A 21,024-nucleotide genomic window follows, 5' to 3' on the forward strand; every position below is an offset into this window, starting at 1 on the left:
AATTATTTCATTTTTAATAAAAAAATAAAATCTGACATCAATCTTTAGCCATTGGTTAACTTGTACATAATTAACTTTGATCAGATCTGTATGTATTTTTCACGATTATATAAATGTGAACTAACACTCAAGTTATTCTTAACGCATATGTATATGAAATGACATACACATTTCATTCATAGAATAACTTTTTTTTATTGCATAGCAATATAATATTTCCCACAGAAAGTAACTAAAAGTTAGCATGCAATAAATTCCAATATTGCACTAGTGCAATAAATCTTTTAAACTAATGACGTCATCAACGACAAAATTTTAGTTTAAACCAATTTTTTACTTTCAAATATTATATTGCTATGCAATAAAAAGGTTATTGCATGAATATTGGGGAATATTGTCTCTCATAGAACACATATTGCACTCGCAAACTCGTGCAATATAAATTCTAATCGGGATAATATTCCCCAATATTCATGCAATAACCCTATAATATAAATAAGGCTGTTAGTTTTCTCGTTTGAATTGTTTAACATTGTCTTATCCGGGCCTTTTATAGCTGACTGTGCGGTATGAGCTTTGCTCATTGTTGAAGGCTGTACGGTGACCTATAGTTGTTAATGTCTGTGTCATTTTGGTCTCTTGTGGACAGGTGTCTCATTGGCAATCATACCACATTTTCTTTTTTTATATTTACCTTGTACAATTTTTGAGAGACTAAACATCATCAAATAAACAATAAATTACCTGATCAGAATCAGAATCTGTGTCTCTTTCAGCTTCTTGATCTGGTTCCAGCTGTGTGCTATCACTTTTAACCAGAGCATCAACTGGATTCTCTAATCCTAATGCTTTCTCTGCTGTAACTTCAGGTATAACAGATTTATCAGAGGAACCAGTTGCAGAGTTGTCAGCAGAACTCAATGAATTAGGATTAAACTGACCAGACCTATTAGCAATCATTAAACGACGGAAACTCTCTCTCCGTACCACAACCTCTTTAGACGTAGAAGGAGGAGGTGCTTTGTTAGGGGCCACATATTTTATTTGGATGGGTGTGTCCTCGGCAGGTTTATTATGAGCATCTTCTATTTCACTGTCCGTCTCCTTCATATGAAATGTTGTTTCTGAATACTCACTAGAAGTGTCATCTGTTTCCACATGACTGATTATAATCGGAGGTGGATTTGTAATCGGTTCACTTGCAGGATTTATTTCTTCCACATTCTCTGTAGGAAAGTCATGATCTCTGACCTCTTCAATAGATTCTGCATCAGGGGGAGGTAATCCCATATTTTTGCGAGAAATAAGATCGGGACTATCACTAACATTAGTTCTGATTGTCTGAACTGCCAGATCTGGTGTACTACTACTTGTCCTTGGATATGGGGGTGGGGGTTTATATTGAAAAGGTAAAGGGTCATGGAATATATTTTCTGTAGGATATTCCTGTGGAAGTCCCGTAAGTTCTGGAGAACTGTATGTGGGCTGTATTATAAGATTACTAGTTCGTTCTCTATATTGCATGTAATTCTGTTTTTCCTCTTGAAACACATTTGCATATAATGTATTATTGTTGTAGTTGTGTATCGTCTCACTATTTACATAATCACTTTCTTGCCGACTATAATTAGAAACATCTGACCCAATGTCAGGGTGACTGTATGTTATATTTTCCTGAGGGGCAGAATACATTTGTGAGTTAGATATATTTCCTTTCTGTTGTTGCACACGGTGTCTCATGACTTGATCATAACTAGGACTTGGCCTATAAGCTGGTAACATTGCCTGTCGTGGATCAGGCTGTGTGGGACTGTTCTGAGATTCTGCACTATTGTATTTACGACTGCCTGTCTCTAAACTTTGCTGTGATTGTCTGAAAAAATCCTCTGCTGATGTCGTTGTTGATTGGGACAATTCTGTAAAAAAATAATAATGAGCATTTTTGAAGCCTTTTATATGCCAAAGTATAACCTGAATTATTTACTAATCGATTGCTACTAAATGTCTAGCAGAAAATATAACATACATGTTCAGGACAAAAATAAAACATATTTTATATCCTGAAATGTTTCTGATTGACAGGCTGAAGTTCTGTTTAATACATATTATTATGCACCATTGTTTGTAACATTCATTTTGATTTGATAAAATTACCATTTTCATGACATCAATTCGCAATGCTATGAAAATGTACGCGGCAGCACAGACAACGTATGACAGATTTAAATGAATGATTTGATGTTTGTTTTCTGTTATTTTTATTAGAATGCCAATAACAATATTATGTTTTAAGGCATCAATTGGTGATTTGATGGTCGCAAATACCCATTTATTGTCTCCGCTTACATGTGGTCATTAAACTTAATTTGCCACCATCTAATCATCACTGATGCCATATGAGCTTAAATACAATAGTTATCTCTTAAAGTCACAAGGTAAAAGTCAGCTTGAAATATGTTACCCTTCTCAGGTAAATTATATCATATTTCATGCAATTAAATTGAGAATAGAAATGGGGAATTTGCCAAAGAGACAACAACCCCAACCATTGAAAAAAACAACAGCAGAAGGTCACCAACAGGTCTTCAATGTAGCAAGAAATTCCCGCACCCGGAGGCGTCCTTCAGCTGGCCCCTAAACAAATATATACTAATAATATAAACCAACTTTAGCTCTTACTCTAAATGCAGCATGCTTGGCAGAGAAGCAGTGATTAACTATTTTAAAATTTTACCCAATCATGACATTTAGCACTAAAGGCAAGCATGGTACATATACTGTAAGACCACTGAGTGACTTGCCTAACATTTTTGAATCATATAGCTTTAAGATTCAAAACTTTTTATAAATTGGTGACAAAATTCTTTTTTTCTTTAAAAACTTATACATGTAAACTGTTAAAACATCATTATCATATTACTTTAAAACTGCTCCAGTCCACCCTCTGACAGCTAACTTACCTTGATCAAATCTTTGGTCCTGTGATTGATAAGAAAGCTGTGAATAGGTTAATGAAGTCTGTGATTGGGTCTGCAATGAAAATGTCAGATTTTTTCAAACAATATTGAGAAAATTGGTCTAAAATGAGTAAGTAAAATACCTTTGTCCTTTGAGTTATCATAATATCACATTTGTAAGTAACATTTTAATTTAACTAAGTCAAACATAGTGATTAAATTAAAACATTTATTTCTTCTCCAATCATTCCTATTTTCTTTAATGATTGTATAAAAAACAAGTGAATCTGTGAGTAACTGCTCACTAATGATACCCCGGACACTTAAAGTTTACAGTAAACAGCAAGTTATTGAGTGATTAATCTGAAAAATGCATGACTTGGTATAGCTGACTTATATAAACCCTGAAACCAAATTTCAGAAATCCTTGTATTGTATTTACTGAACATCATTATCATATTACTTATCATATTAAAAAAATGTGACAAAAATGTTCAACTTGGCTATCATATGTGTAGAAGATACTGTGTTTGGTAAAAAGGAAGTGTTGAGTGATGAATCTGAAAACCCATCACACAGTATAGCCAACTTACATAAATCCTGAAACCAAATGTCAGAAATCCTCATGATGTAGTTCCTGATAAAGATGGGACAGACGGACTGACCGTTGGACTGAATATTAGATGAACTGATGGACAATCAGATAGAGGTAAAACAGTTTACCCCCACTTTTTTACAGCAGGGAATACAGAAATGATGTATGATGGCTTATGAGACAGCAGTGGTGTAGTGGTTAGTGCATCGGACTACTAACACAAAGGTTCCTGGTGTGATTCCCATTCAGGAAGAAAATTTCAGGAACTCAATTTTCGGCTCTCCCTTGACACCATTTGCGAGTATGGTCTTGAGGAAACGATGATAGTCCGTTGGAAGGGGACGATAAATGGCTGACCCGTGTTAAGAGAGAGCCATATCTCTTGCATGTTAAAGACACCCTTGTAGATTTCGAAAAAGAGTAGGCTAATGCCGCTACAAGGCAGCATTCACACCCGAAAAGTGGAAAGGGATTAATATAAGTTGCAAAACTTGTTTCCCAATCTACTATAAATAAATATGTTTAAACTAATGAGACAACTATTAGTTATCAAACTGTCATAGAATTAAAAGTGTCAGTTTTAATATTCCTCTTCAATCAAGGAAAAAGTAAACAAAATACAGTCAAATGATATACTATTAATAATTAATAAAAACACAAATCTTACCAGAGGGTCCATTGGAGGTAAATCTCTGAAAAAGATAAAACAGAATACTAAAATGGGACATAATTTATAATTATGATCACTGAAAAACTGGCTGAAATTTTTTAATCTTCACATAAAAAATCACAAATATGAAAACTACAATGTTTATGTACTATTTATTAAAACAAGAATAATAGAATGTACTTTATTGAAAAAAATCCATTTTCCAAATTACCTACCTTTGTTTTAAATAAACACATCAGTTTTATACATTATATAAAGTATCATAAACCATATTGGGTTATTTCCCCTTTTTAAAATGTTAAATTTTTTTTAAAATCTTTTATAGTTGACATTTAATTTAATATAGTTTTCAAGTGATTCTCCAAATTTAGTCATTTCCATTTATTTAATCTCCTTTGAAACTAAAAATCAAAAATAAGTTTGAGGGTAACTTTGTGGATAGTGTAACAGGTTCAAAATCTAGTGCTAAAAAGATTTTTTTTAAAACACTTAGATACATCATATTGATTCAACTTTCTTAGAATCCTATTTGTCAACAAGAGGCTCTCAAGAGCCTGAATCGCTCACCTTAATTCTTTTGGTTAAATCTCTCATCAATGATTATTTTGGCTTTTCAATTTATTTAAATGTTTTTTGGATCGTCCTATTTTCTTCAAAAGCCAAAAAAAATAATCATTTTCTCCTATGTTCTATTTTAGCCATAGGAGCTGTGTTTCTTGACATACAAGGAAATAAAATATAAAATTTATACTAGATACTCTGAAACTCATTTAGCCTAAGTTTGGCTGAAATTGATACAGCAGTTTCAAAGGAGAAGATTTTTTAAAGTAAGTCAACATGATGAACAAATTGTGAAAAAAGTCTTTAAAGGGCAATAACTCCTTAAGGGGTCAATTGACAATTTTGGTCAAATTGACTTAATTGAAGATCTTACTTTGCTGAACATTATTGCTGTTTACAGTTTATTTCTATCTATAATTATATTCAAGATAATAACCAAAAACAGCAAAATTTCCTTAAAATTACCAATTCAGGGGCAGCAACCCAACAACGGGTTGTCTGATTCATCTGAAAATTTCAGGGCAGATAGATCTTGACCTGATAAACAATATTACCCCTAGTCAGATTTGCTCTAAATGCTTTGGTTTTTGAGTTATAAGCCAAAAACTGCATTTGACCCCTATGTTCTATTTTTAGCAATGGCGACCATGTTTGTTGATAGATCACAACTTCGGATACAATTTACAAACTAGATACCCTAAGGAACAATCAGTTATAGTTTGGAAGTATTTAGCCCAGTAGTTTCAGAGGAGAAGATTTTTGTAAAAGATTACTAAGATTTACGAAAAATGGTTAAAAATGGACTATAAAGGGCAATAACTCCTAAAGGGGTCAACTGACCATTTCCGTCATGTTGACTTATTTGTAAATCTTACTTTGCTGAACATTATTCCTGTTTACAGTTTATCTCTATCTATAATAATATTCAAGATAATAACCAAAAACAGCAAAATTTCCTTAAAATTACCAATTCAGGGGCAGCAACCCAACAACAGGTTGTCTGATTCATCTGAAAATTTCAGGGCAGATAGATCTTGACCTGATAAACAATATTACCCCCATGTCAGATTTGCTCTAAATGCTTTGGTTTTTGAGTTATAAGCCAAAAACTGCATTTGACCCCTATGTTCTATTTTTAGCAATGGCGACCATGTTTGTTGATAGATCATAATCTCAGATACAATTTACAAACTAGATACCCTAAGGAACATTCAATTAAAGTTTGGAAGTATTTGGCCCAGTAGTTTCAGAGGAGAAGATTTTTGTAAAAGATTACTAAGATTTACGAAAAATGGTTAAAAATTGACTATAAAGGGCAATAACTCCTAAAGGGGTCAACTGACCATTTCCGTCATGTTGACTTATTTGTAAATCTTACTTTGCTGAACATTATTCCTGTTTACAGTTTATCTCTATCTATAATAATATTCAAGATAATAACCAAAAACAGCAAAATTTCCTTAAAATTACCAATTCAGGGGCAGCAACCCAACAATGGGTTGTCTGATTCATCTGAAAATTTCAGGGCAGATAGATCTTGACCTGATAAACAATATTACCCCTGTCAGATTTGCTCTAAATGCTTTGGTTTTTGAGTTATAAGCCAAAAACTGCATTTGACCCCTATGTTCTATTTTTAGCAATGGCGACCATGTTTGTTAATAGATCAAAACTTCCGATACAATTTATAAATTAGATACCCTAAGGAACATTCAGTTAAAGTTTGAAAGTATTTGGCCCAGTAGTTTCAGGAGAAGATTCTTGAAATAGTTTACGACGACGACAGACGACGACAGACGACGGACGACGACGGACGCCAAGTGATGGCATAAGCTCACTTGTCCCTTTGGGACAGGTGAGCTAAAAATCAAGTGCTTATAAGATTGAAAAAACTATATAAAAATATATATATCTATATATATATATATTGAGATAAACCATGTTTTTCTAACTTTCTTAGGATTTGATGTTATACTATGTAAGCATCTTATTTAATAACCTGACAATAAAACTACTACAAAATTAGATAAATGTAACAATGACATATGAGTGTTAACATTCCCCATGGATATAAATGAATTAAAAATGTTCCTGTTTAATATGGTTCAATTTGTTTGTATCTGACATCACCAAACCTATCTGTTAAGCATTTGCATGGCAATTCAAATATTAATATCTTTTCCTATAAAAATTTAAGATTCAGATTTAACAAGAATGCAAATGTTCAAATGTCTTGTACATTTGATTTATGATAAGTCTTTATGATGAGGATCTATTAAGTCTCACAGTTTGAAAATCTCATACCATGCAAAACAAACATCTATTTTACTTATTACCTCCCATTGAGTTGAAAATAATATTGGAGAAAACAGTATCAGAAAGAATATACATGGAAGAAATATAAAAGTAGAAATTTGTTATAAACATCATGTAGCAGTTATAAGTAAATTAAGGATTCAATAATATGTATGTAGATTAAAGTAGATGTTAGACTGATAAATCAGAGATATATAAACATGTTTATACGTATGTGAAAGACTCAAGTCTTTTGAAAAAAGGCATTATCATTTTCTTTAGAATAGAGCTACAGAAAGTTGTATTTAAAATGCTGTTGTAAGGATACAGACAAATTAAAATGTAGGTTTCTTTGGAAATAAACACAAAGCTAAGTAATTTTTGGAAGGGTAAAAGTGTAAGGGTGCAAGTATAGTTTCCTTGAACTAACTTAACCCTTTCGCCGATGAGTCCCGGTTTACCGGGATTAACGCTTCAGACAGCTGACGATGAGTCCCGTTTTACCGGGATCGGAATACCTCTTTTATGTTTCCCGCTTAAAACAGTGCAAACATGAGTTATCTTTCTTTGATGAATACCCGGATGAAAGTGTAAACATGACGCTTCCGTTTGTTGAAAACCGTGTCAAAATCAGAGGAAATTTACGGAATTTACGAGAATTTGAAATGAGGGAACATTTTTTTTGAAAGAATATGGAAGAATTGAAGCCAAACTAGTATACTTTTTTGACAAAAAATGTCGTTTTAAGTACAAAACACTTGCAATGGACATCGTTCAGTGTGAGGAATTTGTACAGCCTCATAAAAATTTTCAAAATTTTGCCGTTTTGGGTTAAAAAATTACGATTTGGGGTCAAAGAGCAGAATTTTGAGAATTTCACCTAGAAAATGCCGAAAATATGAAAATTTGAATATTTTAAGAAGAAAAAATTATTAAAACATGAATAAAACTGTGAACATGGTGTTAGTGAATGAAATAAATACACAAATAACTACAAACAAGTTTTTATTGACATTTATTATGAAGATCTCCCACTTGAGTAATAGTAGCCAGGGAAGCCATCGTCTCAGAGTAGCTTCTGTCTGGGCAGCAATCGGTGAAAGGGTTAATAAACCTGAACTTCTTGAATACTGGCCTTGGATTTTTACACAAACATTTTCTATAAAAATTTTAGAAGATTTTACCAACATTGAAAAGACTTAGTGACAAATATAATTCCCTTATAATCTTAATTTTATTCTAGCTCTGACTTTTAAGATAATAAACTATAAAATAGAAGCTGTCCCTTCATACTGAGTAAAAAAAATAATTTAAAACACAATTTTTTTTAATTTAAAACACAAAAAAAAATATTCTTGTCTATGGTACCTTTTTTTTTATATAAAAAAAAATTCAATGATTACAATCCCCCACCATTTAAAAAACTAAGTGTTGGAATTCTAGTGTTCCTTAGTAAAGGAGATCTTAATACTAGTATGTATATAAAGCCAGATGATGATATAGATGTTAGTCTTGTCACCTGTTGAATCATGCGTGAACTATGCTTACGATATATACATGTTGCTCGTCTCAGGAAATTCATTCAAATCTACAACACTTGAACTACAATCATAAACCATACACAAGCAGTGAATAGGTGTTTTGAAAACTCAGCAAATAATTAATGGAGAAAAAATAATTTTGTTGTTCAATTTTGAAGTAAAATTGTTGTAATTGTAGTTTGTAAGTTGTGTTCAAATCAAAATCATTGTTATAATAATAATTTTTTGACGAAAAATAGACTTTCATTATAGGTTGATAATTTCATAATAAAAGCCTATCACAAGCTGATACTTATTTCAAAAATAAATTTGCAAATTTGTGCATTTAATTTAGAATACTTTTTCCTTGATATACAACCACCCTATTTTTTTTTAAATCAATTTCACTTGTTTAAAAGGAGGCTGTATAAAGAGGATATACCAAATACAAAAATTGCACACAAAAACAAAAACTGAAAAAAATAAGCTGTGAATAGAAGATATTGTTATTACTTGCAAAATAAAAATAAAATACTAGCCATGGACCAGGTTTCAATTTTTGACATTGTGTATTGTAAACACTCAAAAATGTAGATTTTTTAACATAAACATAGGAACTTTTGCAATAAAATAACAATCTGTATTGAACGTGTTACATTTGCATGTGTTTTTTATTTATTTTTTTTGCTAATTTTAATAACATTCATTCATTCTATTCACTCAATTGATGTGTAGTGAAAAAAATATTTCTTTCTTGCAAATGAAGATTTTTTTTTATTGTAAATGCATGTCTCCAATTGAAAATTCAGGTGGGATGAGCTAAAGCCAATCAAAATGTGGGAGGAGCTAAAGCCAACCAAAATATGGGAGGAGCTAAAGCCAATCAAAACGTGGGAGGAGCTAAAGTCAATCAAACTTCTATTACCTTGGTGTTGTTTTATTCATCCTGTAAAACTTTTGTTGCAATAGACCAAATCTTCTCACATATTTTGCTGTATCACTATCTTCCTGTAAAAAGTTGAAGGTAAAAAAAATCTTAGTATTTCTTCCATACAAATTTGAAAGTACATATATTTCTTTGGGTTCTGTTATCTTGGTAAGGGGTTTCCCTTGAAGTATAAAATAACAAGAATGTGTCCCCAGTACATGGCTGCGCCACTCGCACTATCATTTTCTATGTTCAGTGGACTGTGAAATTTGGGCCAAAAAAAATTAGAAAGATCATATCATAAGGATCAAGTGTACTAAGTTTCAAGTTGATTGGACTTCAGCTTCAATGAGTTTAAAACTATTATTTTTTCCTGTACTGTCGGTACTTATTATACTAAAATAAGTATCCTATGAATTAACTCTCAATTATATAACACAAAATCTAGATAAGAATAATAAGATTACCATATGGTACTGAGATGAACTTTTGGATGTGTCTATTTCTAATGTTTTCTTACTCTGGTTTAGACGAGCTATTTCATTCCACCTGAAATAGTAAACAGAATTACTATAATCAAATAATGTAAGAATGATAAAACTTATGCGGAGAAATCATCATTGAGACAGCAACCAGACTTCACAATCAAAGTGCTTGTGAGCACTTAAGGTTTTTATTTTGGTATGTGAACTTAAGCTCCGTGTTGAAGGCCGTACTTTAACCTATAATGGTTTACTTTTTAAATTGTTATTTGTATGGAGAGTTGTCTCATTGGCACTCACACCACATCTTCCTATATCTATTAAATTATATTTAGCAGTGAATCACATTGTATATTTGGAATTGGAGTTATCTTCCTTTGTTTTACTTATTTTTTATATCTGACAGATAGATGGAAAACTTCATGGAAATTTTACATGAAATTAACTTTTATGGTAATAGAGACCTCCATGGTGGTCTTGTGGTAGTCTGTTTGCCTGGAGTGCTGGAGGTCGTGGGTTTGAACACAGACCATGTCAAACCAAAGACTTTAAACTTGATATTTGCTGCTTTTTAACTCAACATGCAGCATTAAAGAGTAAGAGCAAAGGCTTATCATGATAATATGTCCAGGTAAAATGACATGTCCTCATGCAGACTGTGAACTAGCACATTAAATCATGCAGACTGTGAACTAGCACATTAAATCATGCAGTCTGTGAACTAGCACATTAAATCATGCAGACTGTGAACTAGCACATTAAATCATGAAGACTGACACTGTGAACTAGCACATTAAATCATGCAGACTGTGAACCAGCACATTAAAGTTCCAGCTCAGTGTATAGGTCTAGTACAAAACAAGGTAAATATTCACATTACATTATTAAATATGTTCTCGTCCTGAATCATCAAGTGCATGGGCTTTGCTCATTGTTGAAGGCCGTACAGTGACCTATAGTTGTTAATGTCTGTTTCATTTTGGTCTTTTGTGGATAGTTGTCTCATTGGCAATCATACCACATCTTCTTTTTTATATATTAATTTGCCACTTGAAGTTAAGCAGCTATGCTTCATCAGCAAAGGTGGGAGATCTTTTTATAAAACAAATCACTGATAAATAGTAACAATACATCTTTTTCATATAACCAACTTTTGACTCCGGGTTCTACAATTTTTCGACAGGTTACCTGGTATTTGGTAGAACATCCTGGTACTTGGTCAATAACAAGCAACCAAAAGAGGTAAAATAAAATATATGATCTGTTCAATTTTGGGGGATGTTTTTAGATGATTAAGTCATGCATAGAAAGAATTTAAACTGTTAACCTTCCCTCAAAATTGTAACGATTAAAATCTTGCTTTCACTTATTTACGTAGCTCTTGCTTGACAGAGTACCAGGATGTCATACCAAACAGAAGGTAAACTGTCGAAAAAATATAAATTCAGAAGTCAAAAGTCAGTAATATGAAAATGGACTATTTATAGGGAATCATACCTGAAAAATACTGTTGCCTCTCCATGGAGATAACGAGCAAACATTCCCTGATAAAATGTTCCTAGATAAAGTTCTCTCCCTTTTTCATCCTGCAAAAAATACAGCAAAACATAGTATACATAGTAATGTGTTATTTGACTTGCAGTTTGTGCATTTGTGGATTTCTCTGAAGAGTTTTGTTAGACATTTTCTTACTTTTTCATAGCAATTTCTTATAGAATTCAATAAATAAAAAAAAAATGCTACAATACCCTCAATAGGTATAAGGTTATACCTTAAAATTGCCTCAGGTAACTTGAGTTAACTTTTAAGCAAGTGGTTTAATACAACAACAATCAACATAACAAATTTAAAAACATTTTTTAAAGGTCACATGAGGCATCAGGTAGCAAGGTTGCCTGCCAACTTAAAGTTTGTAGGTCAGATTTGACCATGTTGAACTTATAACTTCAACAGTTAAAATGCTGAATGTAAAACTGATTATGGATTGAAGAGTGAACTTGTAATCAGTTCCGGATTGTAGAATACATAAGAAAATCTGCAATAAATTCACAATCAGTTTAATCATTATTTGTAATATCTCATTGCTCAGTTTGCCTGTCTATGAAATGAATAATGACTAAAATAGAATAATTACTATTTTATAACAAACTCAAACAAATCTGTCAGGTTATTTGACTCTAAGTATCAACTACCATATATGTACTTTAGTTTTAAATTCTAACATGCTGAAACTAATGACAACAAAGGGACATAATCTATAACCTACAAGCAGTATTTTGGTGTCAATCCTTTTAATGTTAGAAACTTTTTTCCATGGCATTTTACTTGATATCTCATGAATATCCTTCTTCAATCCAATCTATTTCAATCAGGAAAAAAGATTAGCAGAGCCACAGCAGAAAATTATCTATGCCCTAAAACATTATTTGCAATTGTCAGTAGTGCTTATGTTTGTTTATCTTTTAAAAATTGTGGGCAGTTGTGCCTCTTGATGGAAAATATTAGTTTTTACCCTGTCAAATCAGTTCTTAACAGAAAAACAAAGGATATGGGGTTTCCATCCATGAAACAAAATCAGTAAATGCACAAAAAAAACACAAAAAGCAAAAAACCAGTGCTTTTATTGCTGTTCTCCATCTCAATAAGCCTAATTGTAATTACCTTAGCAGCGTAGTAATCCATTCCATACCCATCCATCATTTGTATATCCTTGATGTAATTGATTTCAGCTTTGACATGATGTACACCATGTAAATTAATGTAACAATTCAAAGCTTCATGCATCATTTCTGTAACTGTGGACTCATCCTTACACATGGTCTGTTAAAAATAAATATTTATTTAGTAAAAAAAACAGGAGATTAGGTATGATAACCTATGGGATAACTATCTAAAAAATTTCAAATAAAGTGGATGCAAGCAATTAAAGGCATCTGTATGGCCTTCAACAATGAGAAAACACATACTGTATAGCCAGCTATAAAAGGCCCATTCATAAAATTATGAAACAATTCAATTGAGAAAATTAATGGTCTAATTCATAAAAAAACAATTAATGAAAAAATATGACAGACACTAAACTACAGGCTCTTCACTTTGGACATTCACATAAAGAATGTGGTGATTTAAACTAAGCTGGGACATTGGTGTTACAGCTCAACATAAGAACAATCTATAATCAAAAGCTCAGCATAATACAACTGCAGAAGTGGCCAAAGAAGCTATTTTTTCAAAATTTTATTCTATTTGAAAACTAAGGATATACTGTGATATGTTTCGAACTGTTGAAAAAACTAAAAAGTTTAGCAGTAGCTGCTGCATTGATTATAATAAACAAGAGATAACCAATTGCATTTTTCTCTGATTATAAAGATATACATGCAAGAAGTATGATAAACAAAATATAACCCAATATCCTATGCATTTTACCAGATAAATATGACAGCTCAGCAGTTTGTGACTTAAAATTGTAGTTACACAAAAATTACCTTAGGAAACAAAGCGTTATCTTTGAAGTAGTCTTGGGCATTCTTGTCTTCTTGATAATCATCAAACTCAGCTGGAAATATAATAAATAACATTATAGGTAAATAAGATTCAACAAACCTTAGTGTTAACAAGTTCATAACATCCCATGCCACACATTTATTCAAACAAGCACCATCTCTATAGTAGAATTACATCAAACTTTAATTCTGGTTAAAAATCAATTCATCTAATGCCATGTACATAAAAAATATCTCTCTATTTCGATGCTTTGTAAAAGAGACCTCTCTGTCGCTGAATGAAATCTTTATTTGTTTACAAATTTCATTCCACTTTCATTAATAATAAGCTTAACTCAAGAAGAAATCATCTTAAAATTAATAGTGATTCCCCTTCCTCTTATTTAATACCATATTTTTATGAGTTTTTAGTCCATCCAATGAAATCATCCTGTTATGATATCAATTTAGAACAAGGAAAAATCATTTTACTTGTAAGTCAAAATCATTTCAGTAAAACTTACAATCAATTCACAGATTAGTATATACATTTATTGTTGTGATAGTTTACAAAAATGCAAGATTCATGATTATCTCAATGCAGACATTTTTATCAGATATCAGAATGCAAGTTGTTTTCATTGAGATACATACCCAATTGCATTAGTCTCAATAATCAAAACCCTGAAATAACTTTATATATTATAACAAATCTTCCATTGGATTTTACCTTGTAAACTAAGAGTAGAAAGACGAACAGAACAGCCTGATCTACAGACAATGGAATTTTTCCATCTACAATATCATGAAGTAAACTTTACCTTGTAAACTAAGAGCGGAGAGACGAACAGCCTGATCTACAGACAATGGAATTCTTCCATCGACAATATCATTCTTCAACTGGAGGAAATATTGAAATCTACAATGTAAAAATGTGCAAAGACTTTTAATACTATTGTTCCTTTAATAACATGAATGATATTTTTGGGGACCTTTATAGCTTGTTGTTTTATGAAGCAAAGGCTCTGTGTTGAAGCTGTTCTTTGACTTATAATGGTTCTTTCTCAAATTGTGACTTGAAAGGAGTTGTCTCACCTTGTAAACTCAGTCTTCACGCCGAGTGGCAGCCTAGGCAGCCCAGGCTGGTAAAATTGCTCTCGGGCCTGTAAAAATCAGACCTACAGGCCAACAGAATCTAACTAAAACTTTTCAAAAATTGAGCTGCGGGCCTGTAGATTTAGCAGTTCAGCGTGAAGACTGTAAACTAAGAGCTGGTGTGAGAGAAAGCCTGTGATTCAGTGGTTGTTGTGTGTTGCTGTGGTACATATTTGTTTTTCATTCTTTTTTTTGTACTTTAATTAGCCTGTTAGGTTTCTCGTTTGAATTGTTTTAAATTTGTGATTTCAGGGTCTTTTAATTCTGACTATGCTGTATGGGCTTTGCTCATTGTCGAAGGCTGTACATTGACCTATAGCTGTTAATTTATGTGTCATTTGGTCTCTTGTGGAGAGTTGTCTCATTGGAAATCATACCATATGTTCTTTTTTATATAACAATAAACATTGAACAATTTTATTTTCATTTTTGGCCTAAGATATAAATTCTTATTTTTGATTACCTTGCTACTTCATCTGCCAGTTTATGAGCTCCAGGTATATAAAACATAACTCCAAAATATAACCTGGGTGAATTGGAGGCTTGGGCATGTTTGTCTAACTGTTTCTTCAGAGGTTTATCCAACTCGATCCAGTGAAACTGTAATTTTTTAGTCACATAGCGTAATCCAAAATACTGAGTCTGGAAAAATATAAATAATTTTAACAAGGAAGATATCATGACAATTTGATATCTTGTTTATCAATGCCCTTTAGTGTATTCACTGATAGTAACATAATAACTAATATGTATTAATTTTAAGAAAAGTAAGAGAGTTGCATGTCACTTTCAGATGAAAACAGCAACAAAAGTGTTGTTCCTTTGTTTTTGTAATTTTTCATATATATATGTAGTGATTTTGATTTCAAGAATTGATACACTATTATCATTATGCTTTATTTTTCTTATTATAATGTAAAATTCAAGACAATTCTGCAAATGTTTAGCTAAAAACAGAAAAGATTGCATACGGCCATTTAAATTTTTAAAGTAAACATCACAGATATCAAAATAAAAAATGCATTTCAACAATTTGTAAATCAGGGCAACAAAATTAAAGGAAGCATTAATTTTTACTGTTGAATTTTTTAAAAATTAATAACAATTTTCAAGGTCTTTGTCCTTTGTCAAATATGCTTTAAAATTTCTATACAAATAATTCAGAAATGACATCTTTATCATGTTTATTGTGAAAAAATTATTTTAAAAATCTTAAATAACAATCCATTTATACTTTTGTATACATTTGAATATAATTTTTTTGTTATTCATATTGCCAATCATGATAAAAACATAATGTACATTTGTCTTTTTAATCTCATCTATATTTACACATAAACTTCTTTGTCTGAATTATTTACAGATAAAGATACGATCAGATAATTCTGATAAGACAATCATGTTAGACAAATATGTGGTAAACATTTAAAACAGATATTTAAAACCAATCAAAGGTAAAAAAAAAAATGTAACAAAGGTTTTTTGAAGTCATCAATAAAACAACAAACAAACGAGTCAATGACGAATAATAAAATTTGTCTTTTTTTACAAATGTTACCTGGTTACATACATGTATATCACTGACCATGCATACATGTAATAAATTTTAAAAAAAAACATGCAATAAAAAAAATAATAGATCTTTGTTACTGATTAGACAAAAAAGAGCGTAATTCATCATAAAATCTGTTGTCACAGTAACTTTTTATAACAAATATTTTGTATAGTGTATATGTGTCAGAATTAAAAAAAAAAAAGTTTGGTTACAAAAAAAATCTAAATATCTCTTCACCAAAGAATATTCAACAGAATGATACATTTAAATCTTTGTCATTTAGTTCATCCCCTTTAAATCTTTGTCATTTAGTTCATCTCCAAATTGTTGACATGGTGAAATTCCTACTCTTCTAAATAGATATAGGAAGATGTGGTATGGATGCTAATGAGACAACTCTCCATCCAAATAACAATTTATAAAAGTAAACCATTACACTAAATGTATGTTTTACAAAAGCTACACGCCCAGACTGAATAAAGACATAACATTTTAAGTCTTTTTAAAAATAAACTCCATAAAAATCCTAACCAAAGCAACTCTATAATATTGAGACAAGAAAACCTAACTTAGATATTTATTATATTCAACCATTTCCCCCTGAAAGCAGGATGAAATATTGCAAAGGTATATCTATGACCTTTAAGAAACTACAAAATGTATATCATATGATTATCGTGGAAAATATTTTGTAATGATATTTTTGACTAAACATGCTAAAGAATCATTAGTTTCGATTTAGACAAATTAATTATGATATTTTTATTCAAACCTAAATAGAAGTGGTATTTTGAAATGTTACTTCACTATCGCATGTAGTTGCCATTTGATTTTATTTTGTTAAATAAATTGATAAACAGTAGCTAATATAAAATTGTACTAAATGATTTCAAAAGAAACATAAATAAATACTGAAAGGTTTTATTCATACATTTTGTACATGTATTTGATTAATGGGTTGCTGTCTCTTGATGTTTACAACTGGGGTCAAAATCTCCTTTAATTCTATTAAACATGTTAAACGGCACAAATCAATATCATAAAAAGAAAATGATAAGAGGTCCATTTACCTCCTCAAGTTCAATCCTTTGAGCTATACTGTCCAAACACTGTTGACCTGTACTCTCTGAGGTCAGTGTACACTCTAAATAGGAATTGTCCAGCATATGTACACCAACAACCAACGCATTCTTTGATGATATTTCATAACGTCTTGTTCTTTTAAATTTTATTCCAAACGGCATTTTTTTAAGTAATCATTAGTTCTTTTCTTTTGAATAATACACCACAAAATCTGAATATAAAGCAAACAGGAAATAATGAGTAAATACAATGTATAATAAACTCCAATGTTTTTTTAATAAAACAAACACAAAGGTCATTAGGAATCATTTCCAAAGTCAAAATCTTAATACTAAGAAAAAAAATATGTCATTGTGATAGACCAAGGAAGTAAACTCAGGAAAATGAAACAGATATATTGTCAGATCTGTTACAGTATTAATATATTGCAGCTAACAAAACCTTTACTAACCTCTGGTCTAGTGATTGACAGTACTTAATAAACTTCATCATCATTTAAATACAAGAATGTGCACACTAAAATAACTTGCATGCTTTACTTATAAATGATTAAATTATAATGAAATATTTGATTAAAAATTGAAATGTATCGCAAACTCTAAAATAAATTGACTGTCCCATCAAATTTTTATGGTCAAGGGTTAAAAAAAAATATTCCCTTGAGCTTGAGTTGTTGAAAATTAATCCTACATTTCAGGAAGTTAAAAATTTCAGAGTCATATAACCATAGGCATGATAGGTGTTCGAATTCAAGCCCTATTAAATGTACATGTATAATTTATTTGGTTTTTCTATAATTTATTTTGGAAAGTTGAGGTTACATTGATCAGGGCCTAATCTAAAATTTTGGTGAGGGAGAAATTACTCTCCTTTCATAAGACAGTAGGAATAAGTGAAATTCCATTATTGTTTAGGTTGTGTAGTGTTTTCATGCTTATCACTTAACGAAATTGTTTTATATAGGCAATAAAAAATATAATTGGAGTGATATTATATCATAGATGATATTGTACAAAATGTGTATACCGAAATTTTTAAATAAATAAGTTTAGACAATATTGTTACTATTTATCATGTTTATCTGTTCATATCAGTTGTATGGTCAATTTGAATTTAAGGTTGGTTTAGTTTCTCCACAAAACTTCAAGAATTCCAAAGTGCCCACTAGCAATGACTAGATTTTTTTTCTATCTAATAACCCTATAGAGTTTTGTCCCTGGATTATATTATTTGGATAACGCACATCCTTACAAAACTCATAGCCCCTCGGCATTGCCAACCCATATAATACCTGGATGTTGCCATCCATTACCCCGGGAGATGTCATGTTAATTTTCCTTAGCTCAATGGCTGTTCCTTCTGACATATAGAATTCTGTATATTATTATGTCTGTAATTAAATAATGAATCAACTAACAATTTTATCTTATTTGGTCGATCATTTGCACTCATTTAAGTAAATGCATCACTTGGCTGCCACCTTGTTTATGAATGGGACTGCTGAACTACATGTAGCCATGTTGACCGTGACGTCACAACGTCTATGATGTAACTCTCACAACATTGAGCGCTAAATTCGACCCATTCCAGTTTCTCTGTATTGAAAAAGTCTTATATTTGACTACCAATAGGGTTCTACCATACACCCCGTAAAAGATATGTCAAATTATGACATAATACACCATATCGTTATTTGGAAATCTGCACTGGAAATTTGACCAAAAAATCTGCGCCTCTAGAACTTTTGACATCATACATGTCATACAACAATCACTTTCTATTAATGTGGCTTCAGATATTTTGAATTGTGACGTAAAAAATTTACGGGAACCTTTTTGTTGTCTTTAATTAATGATGGACATCTGACAAATAGCGTTATTAAGGTGAAATTGAATCATGGATTAATTTAATGATGATTAAAATACAATGTCTGTCAATGAGGGAAAAATCAAAGTTGTGTGTGTATCCCTTATGAAATACATATTCTATTTGATTGACTATTGATTTGATAACCTGAATAGAAGAAAAAGCCTCATAGTGTGAAAAAATAAGAAATTTGGTTACATGTCTAAGTAAAAGTAAGTTATAACTCAGTAACTGCATACAAATATTTTTACCCCAAGACCTTCGTGTTTTACTTTTCGTTTCTAAGAGTAAAATAAACAGCTTACCTATGTTCACTTAGCTGTGCAATAGATGTATTTTTAAATAACGCATCTTTTATAATAAATAACTAAATGATCGAATGCAAATTAGTGTATCATTGATGCAGGTGTGCCCAGGTAGAAAAATTTGTCAACATTTCAAAATGTCGTAAATCGTGTCGTGCCACGGATGTCGTAATATCGATGTTACCAAATTATCGAATTATGCTAAAATAAAAAATATTTAAAACAAGAAAAAAATGTTAAAATTATAGTTTGTACGTATAAAGTGTGAAGATAATTTTCAAATACCTTCAATATTTTACGATAATGTATTTTTGGCATATTTGCGCACGCGCACTTAATTAATGAGGGAAATTTGAAAATATAAACAGCAACTTGTTGAGTACCTAGGTATAATTTGAAAGGTTTCCACCCATCTTTTATTCTTTTACATTACCAAAAATAACCCTATTCTATCCTTTTCATTTAACACTAATCGAACGAAATAATTATGAATAAAGATTAAAGTGAAATAGAAATTAGAACAGAATATAATTTTTATTTCCCAAAATTAAATTTGAAATAATTTACAAGAGAAGAAGGACACATAATTGGCATAATTTGCCATAAACTGACAAAGGCTTAACTGGGCATGCTTAAGTGCTAATATGAGGCAGGCATTACCTGTAAATGGGGACGAAGTCTGTATGAATTATTTTTTTGTAGCTTAATTATTTGTCAAAAAAAAAAAAGAAACGGAAATACCGTAACGTTTCCGAGTTTGGTTCTGTTGTTAGGGATTTTAGTTGTGACGTTATTTAAATTATGACGTCATATGCAATGTAAACAAAGAAACGCTATCATTAGGTAACGTTTTTTCATATCAAGGAATTATTAAAAATGAAATTGGTATTGCGCGTTTCTTCCTATTTTATACTAGACTGATAAATATATATTTTACTCAAAGTTTCATACAAACGAGACCGGAAAAAGGAAGTATATTGTACATTTCTGCGCAGGTCCGGGATTTCAAAACATGACATAAAAAAAATTGAACGATTTTGAGTTCATTAGTACAATGAAAAATTCGGGAAATTTTCCCGAATTTTTTTTTTAATGAATTTTCTACTGTTATTGGGGACTTCGTCCCCATATAATCATGATGAAGGACATACAAATTATCTGTTGCAAATGATAGTTATACATGTTATACCTACATGTACAAAATGTACATGTAGCTACCCAAGTCTACCTAAGGCGAAGTGTATCCAAACGCAGGAGATCAGCTTGCTCCTCTATATTTGGCTCTATTTCACTGTCACTATCACTGTTGATTACTGTGCTACCTCAGATCGTGAAGTTGTAATCTACTGTGTAGTCATAAATCATAGGATGTTCTTTCCAATACTGTAGTCTAAAATCGGTCATCTTGTTGGTTCGTTCTGTATTTGTGTTTGAACTCATCAAGCGGGGAAACTACACATTGACGTCACTACGCTACTTCCAGCGTAGAAAATTAGTGCAGAATACGTTTTTTCTACTCTTTTAAATAAATAAACATGTCTTCAGGGCTCACACTACTTCAGAATTA

The 21,024-nt window shown here is 31.3% G+C and overlaps 2 protein-coding genes across 4 annotated transcripts in view; one reads left to right on the top strand and one right to left on the bottom strand.

Moving 5' to 3' along the window:
• Positions 1-19,617, bottom strand: part of LOC139514134 (tyrosine-protein phosphatase non-receptor type 14-like) — a 31,222-nt gene extending 11,605 nt beyond the window's left edge. Inside the window, exons 1-13 of one of the 2 annotated variants that reach the window (XM_071302900.1) lie at positions 19,458-19,617; positions 17,274-17,497; positions 15,112-15,290; positions 14,315-14,412; positions 13,497-13,567; positions 12,670-12,828; positions 11,506-11,594; positions 9,994-10,075; positions 9,524-9,606; positions 8,627-8,680; positions 4,220-4,244; positions 2,961-3,030; positions 745-1,916 (exon numbers count right to left, since the gene is read on the bottom strand). In XM_071302900.1, the coding sequence (XP_071159001.1) occupies positions 745-1,916; positions 2,961-3,030; positions 4,220-4,244; positions 8,627-8,680; positions 9,524-9,606; positions 9,994-10,075; positions 11,506-11,594; positions 12,670-12,828; positions 13,497-13,567; positions 14,315-14,412; positions 15,112-15,290; positions 17,274-17,447 (2,256 nt within the window). In that variant the 5' untranslated portion in view covers positions 17,448-17,497; positions 19,458-19,617. The remainder of the gene's footprint in view (positions 1-744; positions 1,917-2,960; positions 3,031-4,219; positions 4,245-8,626; positions 8,681-9,523; positions 9,607-9,993; positions 10,076-11,505; positions 11,595-12,669; positions 12,829-13,496; positions 13,568-14,314; positions 14,413-15,111; positions 15,291-17,273; positions 17,498-19,457) is intronic. The other variant, XM_071302901.1, reaches the window with a different exon arrangement.
• A 153-nt stretch (positions 19,618-19,770) lies between these two features.
• LOC139514128 (centromere protein F-like) overlaps positions 19,771-21,024 on the top strand; it is a 31,656-nt gene continuing 30,402 nt past the window's right edge. For both annotated transcript variants that reach the window (XM_071302881.1, XM_071302882.1), the window contains exon 1: positions 19,771-19,844. The gene's annotated coding sequence lies outside the window, so the exon portion shown is untranslated. The remainder of the gene's footprint in view (positions 19,845-21,024) is intronic.

Source organism: Mytilus edulis, chromosome 3 (assembly GCF_963676685.1).
Source record: "Mytilus edulis chromosome 3, xbMytEdul2.2, whole genome shotgun sequence".
Classification (NCBI taxonomy): domain Eukaryota; kingdom Metazoa; phylum Mollusca; class Bivalvia; order Mytilida; family Mytilidae; genus Mytilus; species Mytilus edulis.